This window comes from Branchiostoma lanceolatum, chromosome 7, assembly GCF_035083965.1.
Source record: "Branchiostoma lanceolatum isolate klBraLanc5 chromosome 7, klBraLanc5.hap2, whole genome shotgun sequence".
NCBI classification, from domain to species: Eukaryota; Metazoa; Chordata; class Leptocardii; order Amphioxiformes; family Branchiostomatidae; genus Branchiostoma; species Branchiostoma lanceolatum.
Window position 1 is genome coordinate 1795158 of NC_089728.1, and position 13496 is coordinate 1808653.

The window sequence follows — 13496 nt, forward strand, 5'->3', positions numbered from 1 at the left end:
CGCCGGTGACTCTCTAGCTTCATATTCATTTTATATGTTCCTTGAAATTCCATTCTCGCTACGCCTTGAACATAATCGCACGCAGAGCAACATTGCAATTAAAAGCATAAAATATATCATATACGAGTTGCAAAGGTCTGCGGGAGAATGGCGTCAGACATGTTGAAGCCCTCCAGACTTGATCTTACTCCTCCATGAACCCTAGCTAGTTAGAAAAAAGCATTGAAGATGGTTTCCATTCCATTGAAAACGTACGCGTGTTATCATCTTGTTCGACTCTGCCACTTTACATGGATCTTTTGCTGTGTAGCTCCAGCATCACAAGACATATGAAGGTGCAGTATCATCAATAATCGCACCATGTTCAAAACGACAGCGGCAGTGATACGGGACCATTCTCCATATTTCTATTATGGTCGTAACAAATATCAACTACAGTTCAATTAAGCGAGAGTAAGAGACACTGACTTGAGTTTCTTTTCTTTCTTTCTTTCTTTCTTTTTTCTTTCTTTCTTTCTTTCTTTCTTTCTTTCTTTCTTTCTTTCTTTCTTTCTTTCTTTCTTTCTTTCTTTCTTTCTTTCTTTCTTTCTTTCTTTCTTTCTTTCTTTCTTTCTTTCTTTCTTTCTTTCTTTCTTTCTTTCTTTCTTTCTTTCCGAGGACTGACACTCGACATTAGTCAAGTAAGTCTCTCTTTTTGTGCAAACACTGCAAACAGACATAAGCTCTTTTATAGATCTCTAGGTTACTGGAGTTCGGTGTCTGTCGGTGAATCCCCGCGCCCACAATAATCCCAAAGGGCCAGCGTCAGCCGATAACACTAAGAACCCCTGGCGCCACGGTGTGTTTGGAAAACATATCCCCTTTAGCATCCAACCATGTGCGCAGAGATAGCTGCGGACTTGGTCAACTCTTTCCACATCACACAACCGGGGCACGGCGTTCAACGCGCCCACAACGCCTCATCTAATGTAAACTCGCTTTGACTTTTCCTCACCACTGAGTCGTTTCCCCCGGGCTGAAACTACAATGAGTCCGTTGCCTGCTGCAGCGGCCAGATAATACACAGCAGTCCGAGGGCCAATCACCTCGCGTTATGTCTGAATGGTGTTTACGCGTCTGCTGGCAGGTTGGCTGACAGTGATGTATGTCGGGACTCTGACCCTGTCATACGTAAAGAAAACAGGGGCACGGCGTGGCGGCACGTCAACTCTCGCTTGTGTGAACACATAATGAGACGTTCTGTCCATAATTGTATCGTTTGTCTCGGGTGCGGAGAGCGGGACGTGTGGCAGCTAACGTTTGTAAATGATTGGAAGAAGCTAACACATCTATTCAGACCTTCCAAAACTGCTTGCATCATAGAGACATTTGTGACTTTTCTGCGGCAGTTTTCTGTGGTCACAGTTGTTCAGGGTTATACTAGAGTTTGATTACTGATCCAACTTTTCCTCGCTGCAACGTAAAGCCCCCCCCCCCCCTCAATGGACCCGCGGCACGCTGGCGGCGTCGCTGTGTCCTAAACTGGATTTGCATTACCTATGACTTTATAATTGGAATATCATTCAAAACGTACAAGTATGACCAAAAAGACAACAAACACACAAAGCTTAAAAAGACTCTTTTCTAGTCGATGAAATTCGTTGAGTTCTTTGTCAATTCGATCGGCCGCAGCGACGCCGCCAGCGTGCCGCGGGTCCAGTGAGAGCGGGGTTTAAGATTCTCCTCCATATCGTTTACCTTGTAATACTTGTTTCTGAACGTGCCCCAATTACAACATTGCACGATCCCTCAGATGTTTAACAGTTTGGGGCCCGGACACTTAGGTCCAAAAGGCTAATGCAGGAATTATACAACCGGCTACAAGGGTCCCCAGGAATAAGTAGCGGTCATCAGCAGCGGTGTCTAATGGAGATTCTCCCGTCGGATTGAGTCTAGAGAAGGGGCCCCTGAAACGCCGGCGTGAGATCGCATCAATATAAGCTAGTCGTTTTGCGCACGACTGCATTAACCATGGGGTAGCCTGAGGACAAACTTTGACTTTGACGGTTCTCTATCGGATAATGCCACAAATATCGCTGATAGGATTCCGTTAAAGCACATATTCTATGACTGGTCTATGAATTATTCGAAAATGAACAGAAACCTCAAACTTCTAGGAAAACGAAAAATATAATTTCACGGAAGAAACCACTAATCTCGCGGTGAACGCGCTCGAAGTTCCAGCCATAACTACATGCATTACGTGCCGCACCTGTAGCATATGCACCGCACTTCCCGCGGGTCTCAGGATACAAACACCAATAAAGCGCAGTGTACGACTTAGACAGGTTTATCAGAGAGCGCATCAGCAATGTATAACGTGCCGCGTGCAGCGCAGAAAGTCGATGCAGTGTGATAAATCAAACTGGAGAGGCAGTAGTTTTAGTAATGTTTCAGGCGAGTTCTGATAAGTATTCTCTCACGATTCGCGCGCTATGTAAGTGGAGGAGCGAAACAGATCGGGGACAAATGCTTCTTGATATTTACATCCGGGCAACAGATGACGTACGTTACTGCTATTATTTCCTGTAACGGTTGCACTCAGACTTGTAACATTATCTTGGGACAGGCCAACTGCACCACGGGTACGTACCTAATGGCTTTGGGAAACGCTTACCGGCTGGAAAGGCTCAATTAATCATCATGTAAACACGTGATAAGTGCTAGACCTCACGGCGCTGCACGCCTGTACACTTACACGCGATATTGGTGGATACCGGACAAGCTATTCCATATTGCCAAATGTTGCACTATATAATGTTCCTTTCATTTGTATCTTATCTCTCTCTCTCTCCCTCTTTCTCCCTTTTTCCCCCCTCTCTCTCTCTCTCTCACACATCCTCTCCTTTTTTTCTCTTTCTCTCTAACACTGGCTCTCACTCTTGCACTCTCTCAAACCCTCCTCTCTCTCTCACGCTCTGTCCTCCCCACTCTTCCACTCTGTCTCTCTCTCTCTCTGTCTCTCTCTCTCTCTCTCACTCTTCCTCTCTCTCTTTCTCTCTCTCTCTCTCACTCTCTCTCTCTCTCTCTCTCACACTCTCTCTCAAACCTCATGATTACAGCCTTACTTAAGCGTCATCTCTAAATCATGCTAGCTTTTTTTCGAGGGTGCTTTGGGTGGCCGGTAGGTCATTGACCAGGGAAATATGTTGACCTGCTGATGTCGTCCTAGCGCCTGGGACCATACAGTAATCGAATGTACGAGTAATGGCTTGCTGGAAGTGCCGGATGTTTGAAGGGCTTCTCCACCTTCGGGTCTCGCCTTTGTTGGTACTACCGGCGAAAATGAACCAAATTACACCTTAAAAAAGAACAGAAACAGCCTCCATCTCGGTAGGCTCTCGGGGACTGTAATCTAGCGGAATTGAAGTCGCCAAAACTCGCACTAGTGCCCGGCTCCGGCCATAAGCGTAAGTGCGGGTGCACATGACTCCCGCTAAAACGGAGGACTGGGAAAAACACGCCTTTAGGACAGTCCCATACGTACCGTTATTTGCTGACCTGGTGCTTTTAGCAATGGTGGGGAAACACGGTAATGTGTTTATAAAGCAGTAGAGGGTACAGACGCACCAGCCTTCTTAGGTATGGTGCAACAAGCCGTGGTGTGTTTGATTGATAAGACACCTTCACACAAACGAACAGTGGTGCTGAGATGAGTGCGTTCTGCTCCTGCAAATGCTTTTAAATGCAGAAGCTCGGGGACATGTTGCAGCTCTCCCAGTGGGTTCTTCCCCTCCATCTTCAAGTGTCTTATCGATCAATAGACTATTCCTATAAAAAGCTGCCTTTATTCTGACAATGGCCTAGTCGGTAGAGTGTTCACCATACGGTATGTCGTGAGTTCGATCTCCGGCCGAGTCATATTAAAGGTTTTAAAAATGGTACATACTGCTTTCCTCGCTTAGAGTACGGAGTATGGTAGTTAAACACACACCACTACCAGTGAACTAGAAGTATGTGGCCCAAGGGCTACTGAAACGGAGATGGGCGCCGCCCTATGCACCGTCTGATGCGGGATGACTTTAACTTTTTTTGAACTTATTCTGACATCCACTGCACAATCACATACTTCCGAAACTCACAAGGCACCCTTGAGGGCGAAATAAAAAGTCACCTTTGGCCATAGGAGACAGCAACAATATGGCGGCGCAGTCAGCCCCAGTCTGGTGTCCGAACAGCGTGACGTCAGAGTCCGACCCGCCGAAGTAGCCGATGTTCGTCTTCACCCACTGGAGCGCCATCATCTGGTCACGGATGCCGTAGTTGCCTAGGAGACCGGGATCTCCCGCGCTTAGGAAACCTGAGAACACAACAGAACATCGGGTAAGGTCACGTGGTAAAGATGGAGTGGGTTATATTTGGTAATTCGCCAGAAGGTTCGGTTGAAACTTCTGTTGGAAAGAACGGCCATGTTTTGGTCACAAACATTACATAAATCATAGAAAATCGGTTTGTGATAAGAGGATGATATTGGTTGTAGGTTGACAGGAAAATACATTTCCTATCATTTGGGCTAACATGCTCTCAAGTTGTATTTTCAGAAGGTCTAAAACCAGGATATTTCTATAAATAGACATGCCTCTTGGAAAGCCGACATTGTTTAATTAACAAACGAGGCGTGTTGAAAACAACTCAGCAATATCGTTTGTGAAGTGAAACTGTAAGCAGCTGATTCATCTCTCTGTCACTGCCTAGCAACCTCTCAGCTCCAAGGCAATGTTGTGGAGTTGACTTTAAAACAGCGCACTTCCACGTTTGTGATGGATTGCAAGTCATAGCGCCACTTTCTATCGGCGTTCAACATCAGTCAATGATTTTGCGACGTCAAGATATCACGATGACTGCCAAGTCCGATACACCCTAACAACAAACCGATTGAAGTTAAGGGCCCGGGGGTTAGCTATAAATGGAACGCGTATCACATCAGCCGCCATTTTGGAGTAATCTGTAGAACTGTATCTGACGGCTGAAGGCTGAGGAAAGTGCTTTCTGCACGACACTTCTTGCGCTATCGCATTGCGCTGACAGGAGATGTTATAATTGTGCGACAATCCGGCCGGTGGGATGGGAACTGCTGACAGGTTGGCTGATTGCGATGGAGACTCATGCGACAACGCGCAGCTGCAAGCGTTTAAAACACACTCAGGGCATTACCTGGGCAGATCTCTGTCATCTCTCGTTCAACTTCGCGGAGATCAATAGATTCCAGTGAACGGCGCAGTTCCTCCCTGGGGCTAGACGGAGAGTTGCTGCACAGGTTTTTATATGCTTCTCTGTACTTAGACCGCCAAGCCTTCCAATAGCCCATAATCACCGAAACCGCCCCTCAAATCTTTTAACGTTGTTTGAAGCCGATAGACTTGCCTCAGGGCAAAGACAACCTACACTTTGTAGACAAAAGACGTGAAATTGGAGATTACACATTTTCTGCAGGCCTTCAAATTTGACGGCCCTCATGTAAAATCGTGCCATGCATCATCATCTACCATTTACAGCTAGCTGACGCTGTCTACACGATACTGCCACTAGCTGTCTCCACAGCTTTATAGCCAGCAGTATGTACTATTCCTACACAAATATTACAAAACACCTATTTTCGCCCAATTATTCAAAGGTTTTGGCCTGAATAAAGCGATTGGCTTAAGCTAGTACATAACCAAGCTAAGGCTTAGGACTTTTGGGGTCTTATAAAAGTACGAGTTGCAGTTTAATGGTCATTGATCATGAGAGTGCCTTGTTGCAAGACGATGGCTTATGCAAATTCTAATGATGCCACGATGACGCTATCGATAGCTATGGGGCTACGCCCATTTTTGGAAAAACTTCGAATGTTCAGGCTAGGGCTTCGCTAGAAATCAATGGTACTTCTTTAAAATGTACATTATAGGGACGGTAAAAGGCCTAAGCGTGGGTATTTATATTCGCTGATTTTTTAAATATTGACTGCAGCCTATGCTCCCACGGATTCGAAACGCACGGCCTTGCGGCATGTCGGCCATTGCCCCTTCTGCGCGCTGATAGATAGACATTATATGATCCCTTAAGTTTGCTTGACAGTCCAAAATCTCAATAGATTACACGAGTAGCATCCTTATGATCTAATTCATATGATAAAACTGAACATAAAGACGCATTCTGGCAGGCAAAGTTTGCCAGATAAAGAAACAAACATTTCTCACCAATGAAAATCTACCATTACATCCAGCAGACCCGGCATCAAAAGACGCTGGGCAAAAGTTCAAACAGTGACTCAATAGCAGATCACGAGCGTAGTTCGGTTTTCAGATAAACCTGTCCACTCTTATTACGATCATCTACGTGATCCGTTCCTGCTGTAACTCACACACAAGGGCCGTAAGTGCTCTCGTAAAAGTGTCTCAATAGCACAAGAAGAGTCGAACAACCAAGTACAGCGCCTGTCTGATGGCCTATGGAGTAGAGCTGTAGATCCTTATGATAGGAATAAAGTTGCCTCGTAATATAGACTATATGCTAATCTGTAGGGTCTGTATGAGAGATTTATGTGTGGGCCTGGGCTGGAGTATACAAAGTGCAACGACCGGATTAAAACAAAATGCACGCGGGTTCAATCGTGTGTCGAAGGTCCAAACACAAATGAGGATGAATAAGTCATCAACAATAATGTTAGTTTGATGAAGACCGATTGAAATGATTAAACCAATGACACGCATAGCTTTGGGAATCTAAGTGAATGAAGGTTTAAAGTTTGTGTGGGGAAATTCATAATAAAACACTATTGAATAGATGACAATGCACACATTTTGGCATAGCCTTACTCCAGTGCTACCACCTCCCACTGTCATCGTATTCAAAAATAGAGCGCTTCAATTTTTTTCACTTTTCTGTTAACGGATCGACGTATTGAATCATAAATGGCTGGCCCCAGTCGGCTAGCTTTACCAGTGCCGGCATTATCCACCATGATGGGATAGGCAGGACGTAGTCGTTACGCATGTCCATGAATTAAGTTCACTAAATCACTAAAGCTTATTTCAAAATCGACTTCTGTGTACCCACGCAAATTTACCCGCGGGAGTCAGGGATAATGTCCAATGTCGAGGTTCGCCAGTTATCATTTCTATTCGGTCCCACCAAGAACATCCATCAGTTTCGTATTGATCCGCTTGCGTGATCCCTGCCATTAGTTCATCGATGAATCCATGGGCACCTAGGATGGCGTTCTAATCATCTATAAAGTTCCTTGCCAACGACGGATGCGTTACATGTCCGTGAACTCGGGATGGACACTACATCGGACCACCTGTTCCTTATCGGCTTCTTCCTTCTGTCCCAATCGACTGATGTATGCCCTCATCTGCCTGTTTTTCTCCAGAGCGTCTATGCTAATCTGGTTCAGTTCTGGAGAAATGCCAATGGCATACAAAGTCAGGGTTTGTGAACCTATTAGAATCTGAAATGGGTGCCTGCGATAGCTAAATTCCTGAACACCGCGGAATGTCGTCATGGCCCTTCTAGATCATGGCACCAAATGTAAAATGGATTACGCATTACGCCATTAGCTCGCCGAGCAGAGTTCAGCTATTACCATCTCAAGCATTCAAGGTCTTGGCTGGTGGGTGTGTCATAGCTTTATAGATTAGCCTGGCTAATTGTATAAAATCGTTTCTTTTTATTTCACCCACAATGGCTGTAAAACGTGTAGATACAATATACTGCACGTAGCTGATGGATGAATGAACCCTTGCGTGAGTATGAACATCAGCGATCAATTGGGTTCTGTCCAGATCCAACGTAGATAGAATTTATGAGTGGCACCGTTTTCTAGCAAATTAACATTCCTGTCAATTCCTGTACAGAAATCACAGGTACTGTTCAGATTCACTGCTGTGTCAGTTAGGTATTTGATGTATGCATGTATTTATGTATGTATGTATGTATAGAAGTATGTGTGTATGCATGTACGTATGTATGTATGTATGTATGCATGTATGTATATATGTATGTATGCATGCATGTATGTATGTATACATGTATGTATGCATGTATGTACGCATGTACGTATGCATGTATGCATGCATGTATGTACGTATGTACGTATGTACGTATGTACGTATGTACGTATGTACGTATGCATGTATGTATGTCTGTATGTATTCCAAATACTAAAGCAAACCGATCGGGTTCAATAACCTGGAAGGATTAAAAAAGACAGCCGCCAGCACAAACAAGCGCGATCTTCAGGACTGTCAAAACTTGTTTTCCATCCCATCTGTTAACTGGCCAGCCGCAAGATAACGTTTGCCCTCCACCGTGTACCTGCCCCGAGACGTTCTTTTCCCCGCGATTGAGGAGGCGTCAGAGGGGTCGATGACGGAAAACCGTTCATGACGCCGAATGCAGTCTTTCGGAAGATTATATGTATCAGGAGCTTCAGATCTATTCATCAGAGGTGTGTGTATATGGCGGACCTGGTAAAGATACGATTCAAGATGATCTGGCGGATATATCTATAGGTTGTCATGGTAGCGTAAGCGTATCTTCTGAAGAGAAGACCGGGCCCATGGATCACAGCGATGACTGGCGAGGGGATATACATCTTTTAACAGTCAGAAGGATTGCGCTCGGCCGACATGAAAAGTAACAACACAAAAGTGTTCTTTAGACACATGGTGACAATGCCCTTAACTCCGCTGTTCTATTCATGATCTGCCGCTGCTATCCAGACTTTTTCACAAGAGATAACGGAGGATAAATGAAGTGGAATGGGATTCGGGGAAAAGGAATGCTGGAAGGAAATACGCATTATGGCCGGCGGCTTTGGCGTCGGATGCAAGTAACGAAATGCAACGTTTGGTGGTGGCAATTGTACAGGCAGTTCTCAACTGACAGTACGTAGCTCAGCAGACTGTCTTTGATTTAGGCGGCTTTCGGTGCGTCATCTAATCACATTGTTACAAGGACGTTGTGATCAATGAAGCTACGCAGTCAGCAGAGTATTTGGCAACCGTGCCCTGGCAGAACCCGCTTACGGTGTGGTCCACCCAGGCTCAAACTGTCACTCAAGGCAGGCAATTAACAGCACGGACGTGGGAATAGCAGTTTTGATAAATAGACTGATAGAAGAGAAGCAATAGGTGGAATGTACAAGCTTCTTTCCTCTCGCATCCCATTCGGACCACCCGTAGTTGTATGCACCGTTTGTGGCACTTGTGTTGAAACTTTTGATACTATTCGTTACGCAAATGTCATCCCACGTGGTCCCCTTAAAAACGTCAAATATACGCCTCCACCCACCTAGAACTGCGTGTGGGCGACATGGCAGTGCCATGGGACGAACCAGCAGCGGTGATACAGCCGCGAAATTAAATCGGGTTCCCGGTGTGGAGAAAGGCGAGAGTGTTTCCATATCGTCGTTCTCGGCGCAGAGGCAGCGTCGCTAACGGTGGTCGCTAATGATCGTGACTGTGATATGATCCGCATGCCGATTGGAAAATATATCAGGATCTGCGCTCTTACGATCAGCAATAAAACGTCCAACCTTGAGCGGACGAAAACCATTCTAGAGACTTTTAGAGACATTTGCATGTTTCAGATACTAGCGACGATCTATCAATATCAATGTGAACGGGTTATGATCATGGAAATCTGCAGCTACTCGCTTGTCATGCTTTACGGCAAACACTTATTAGGTTTCCGACCTGCAAGGTTACCTTTAAGGCAATTGCTACGTTTTCACCAGCTTTCATGAGGATGTCATTAACGCCTACGTTGTCCCATGCACTTTGTCTGTGCAGGCAGAGTAAATCATTCTACGATTACAAGCCAACAGAAGTCGACACTTCATCTTCGTCAGAAATTAGGTTCAACTGTGACAGTTGAACCTAATTTCTGACGAAGATGACATATATAAAGATGACAACGACATGGGGCTCCATAATAGCTCAGACATTGTAAGAAGTAAAGCCTTCCATATTTTCACAAACGTCATTTGCATGTTTTAAATAAGTTAACCTCCTGTTACAGTAAGCACGTCAGTGATCCTCGTGGGTTCGCACACAGAGCCCATCTCGCGCGCCAGGCTCCCCTCCGTTGGGTAAGCTCCGTCAAATGTGAAAGCTGTGAAGGGGCTGATAGGATTAATTGGTCACTGTCTACCGCGCATCTAAAGTTCATGACGGACAAGGACAGAGAGGTTAAATCAGAGATATGAAATGATACGGTGCATGGTCAGCTTCTTAAGACAAATTTTAGACACATTTATATGTGAGGCAAACATTTAATTTTTCCAAGGTGTCAAAAAACAACATACTTTCTTCTAAGCATTCTCATAACATCAGTTTGCATGAATCTCATGATCGTTTAACATAGACTACATTTTAATTACGAGCCAGAAAGCGGCAAGTTGGGCTATGACACAAAACCTTGTGGTGTCCCTCATGATATCTTAATTGTACCTTGTGGCGCTAGCTTTCTATACGTAACATACATGTAGATATATATCATTCAAAGTATAGACTTAGCCTTGTCTTCAAATGTAACTGTCGTTCGTCTTTGAAAAAAATGAGAAAACAATTCTAGTGGCAAAGCCAGCATTCTGCCACAGGTGTTAAAGCTGAAAGCTGTTGAAATAACGGATATGCTACAGGCAGCTGGGGGAGTCTTGGCGGAGAAACACTAGTAGTCTATTCTTAACGCTTTTGGGGAGTAGATACTGGTCTAGAGGGAACAGGAGTTTACTGACTGACTGACAGCCTCCTCTTCCTTTTTCATACTGATGTTCTCTTTAACTCGGTGTCCCTGTTTTCTGCTTGCCATGTTGGTGTGTTCGTAAGTATCTGAATACGCTGTCAGAAGAGTCGCAGGAAGTGAATGGGAAGTGATTCATTAATCCTGAAGAAGGTTCGAAGCAGAAATGTTCCATAATTCCGAGAGCCTACATTATCTCTCTCTCTATATATATATCAAGATAATTCGATCCCTACAACTAGATAAGATGCGGATATAACGTCCGGACGTTTCGAGTGACATCCATCGCCCTTTTTCAGCGTCGCTGAAAGATCTTCCTCATAATTTAAATGATTTTATCACCTTACAGTTATAGAGCTTTTAAATGTAGTTCACCTGGTTGTCCAGCCTTCATCATCATGGTTGTGATATCTGTTTTTATGAATGAGTTAGTGGCTGTAAATGAATATGTCTTCTTACCTAACACTCCCAGTCTGTAGTTGATGGTGACCACCACGATGTTCTGTGTTGCTGCCAGCAGACTGCCGTCGTAAGCCGAGCCCGTACCGAACATGTAGTCTCCGCCGTGAACAAACACGACTACAGGGTACGTCGATCGAGAGGAGCCCTGAGGAACAACAATAAATTGATTAATCGAGTGCTATAGTCTTGAGAACGTGGCCTCTTCTCGCTTTGATACTTGCATTCGGAAGTTAAATGAAGGTGAGCATCATCATACATTAAGTATGCAAGCCATAACACACCTTTCAAACACATCTTTTATAATTAAGTTGACACCGTTCGGCGAAGGTATGGGATCTCCGAACTTTGGTTTGTCGATGGAATTCGTTGAGTGCTTTGTCCATTCCATCGGTCGCAACGACGCCGCCAGCGTGCCGCGGGTCTAGTGAGAGGGGGGTTTAACACCTCATCTTTTGACGTTTTTCTGTTATGTATGTCATCATCATTATCATAATTACCATCAATACCATTGTGACCGTCGTGTTGTTATTCGTTCATCATGTTACCCGTCAATATTCTCCAAGCAGAGGTTTTGGTCGGGGGGGAGGGGGGGTAGTAGTGGCCGGGTTTTTTTAACATTGCCTCCCGTAACCATCGCCTCCCGTTACGGGAGGCAATGTTAAAAAAACCCGGCCACTACTACCCCCCCCCCCCCCCGACCAACCAAAACCTCTGCTTGGAGAATAACCCATCAAATCAAAAATTATAGTTACCTAGTACAATAAGATTATGTTTTCGGGGCTGTATATTTATGAGAAAATGCTACGATAGCCTTCTTTTCCAATATAACAGTATCATACTTTGATAAACTTGTGTTATTGGGATAGAGGGGATAATTGACCGACATAGTTTATACAAATGGTGATCTTATTTGCATAATCAATGAAAAAGACTTTAATACACGTCAGTTGTAAAGGTTAACGTCATTTGGCGAAGGTCGCCGAAGTCCAAATAGTTTGGTTGATTTTTTTTTCAAAGCTGCACTAAATGAAGACGCTAGGAACTGAGTTTCAGTGATAATGTAAGATCTGTCTGCCAACGTGCAATATTGGTTTCTATGGGGGTGGCATGGAGGGGGGTTCAGGGAATAGCTTAATGTTCAATTTAGCCTAGCCTAACTATGTTTCTCGTCATCCCCCCCCTAAATGCCTAAGCCATTAGCGCGTTAATCAATTCTGCAAAAGGCAATCGTCCCTTACTTACCGTTTATAATTGAGGTTTACGGAAATAGATGGGAATGTTCCCATATGGCGAATAAAAGCAGCGTCGTTAATGATTTAATATCCATGCATGGCTGTACCTCTGCAGGTGGCATTAATAGGAAAAGGCCTTACATAATTGATAGATTATCGGTTTACTACCAGACCGCTCAATATGTTACACCCCAGTCCACTTGGACGGCGCCCTCGCTGCGACCTAACATTTGAAAGAGTGCTCAAGGAATTTCACAAGCAAAGAAACCAATCTTTTTTTAAAGCTTTGAGTAATTTATTGTCATATTTTCTACATATTGCATGCTATTTCAATTTTAAAATCAAGAATTACACAAATTCAGTTGAGGTCGCGGCGAATGGGGGGATTACAGGCCTTAGCAGCTGCCAGCGGTTCGTACACTGCCGGGTCTGACATTGCCAATGATACGTACGTTGTTTATTCCATCCAACTCTGAAGACCGATTACTCATCAATCAAATGAAAGCCGATCGATATTTTTCTTGTACTGTATAGAGGTGAAAGTGTTAAGTATGAACCGAACCACCTCAAATGAACTTTCATCCTGCTGAATTGGTGAAGAATGTTAAGTGAGACGTTGCATGAAGTGATCCAGCCGAACTGCTTCGTTTGAAATGTTGCTGAGTATCTGTTGACGAACCCTTGCACCGTTCTAACACTCATCTGAAGTGGCAGGCGCTGTGGAGGGTTCACGTTTGCACGTCACACAGAATAACAGGGCGTCGCGTGCATCGACTCTGAGGATTCTCGTGGAAGTCCCGAGAGAGAAGGTGATTAGTCGCGTCCCTTATCCATCCCCGTCTTTCCGTGCCGTCACCAGGTGGTCTGCAGCCCGTCAGTAAGCCGGCCGGGTCCCGGGGAAGCCATTAATGGTTAGTTAGCCAGCAAAATCGATAAGTCTTGCCCTAGATGACATTTGAGAACTTCACCGTGCCTCTGAAGGACTTGCGTCACGGAGGGTGTGCATATCCATGTGTCTGCATTCTCCTCTCGCAC

The 13496-nt window shown here is 44.7% G+C and overlaps 1 protein-coding gene across 1 annotated transcript in view; it reads right to left on the minus strand.

Annotated features, from left to right (window-relative positions):
* The window catches only part of LOC136438315 (cocaine esterase-like), a 43335-nt gene that overhangs the window by 10644 nt on the left and 19195 nt on the right, over positions 1-13496 (minus strand). Inside the window, exons 3-4 of the mRNA XM_066433076.1 lie at positions 11227-11374; positions 4154-4339 (exon numbers count right to left, since the gene is read on the minus strand). Of these exons, the coding sequence (XP_066289173.1) occupies positions 4154-4339; positions 11227-11374 (334 nt within the window). The remainder of the gene's footprint in view (positions 1-4153; positions 4340-11226; positions 11375-13496) is intronic.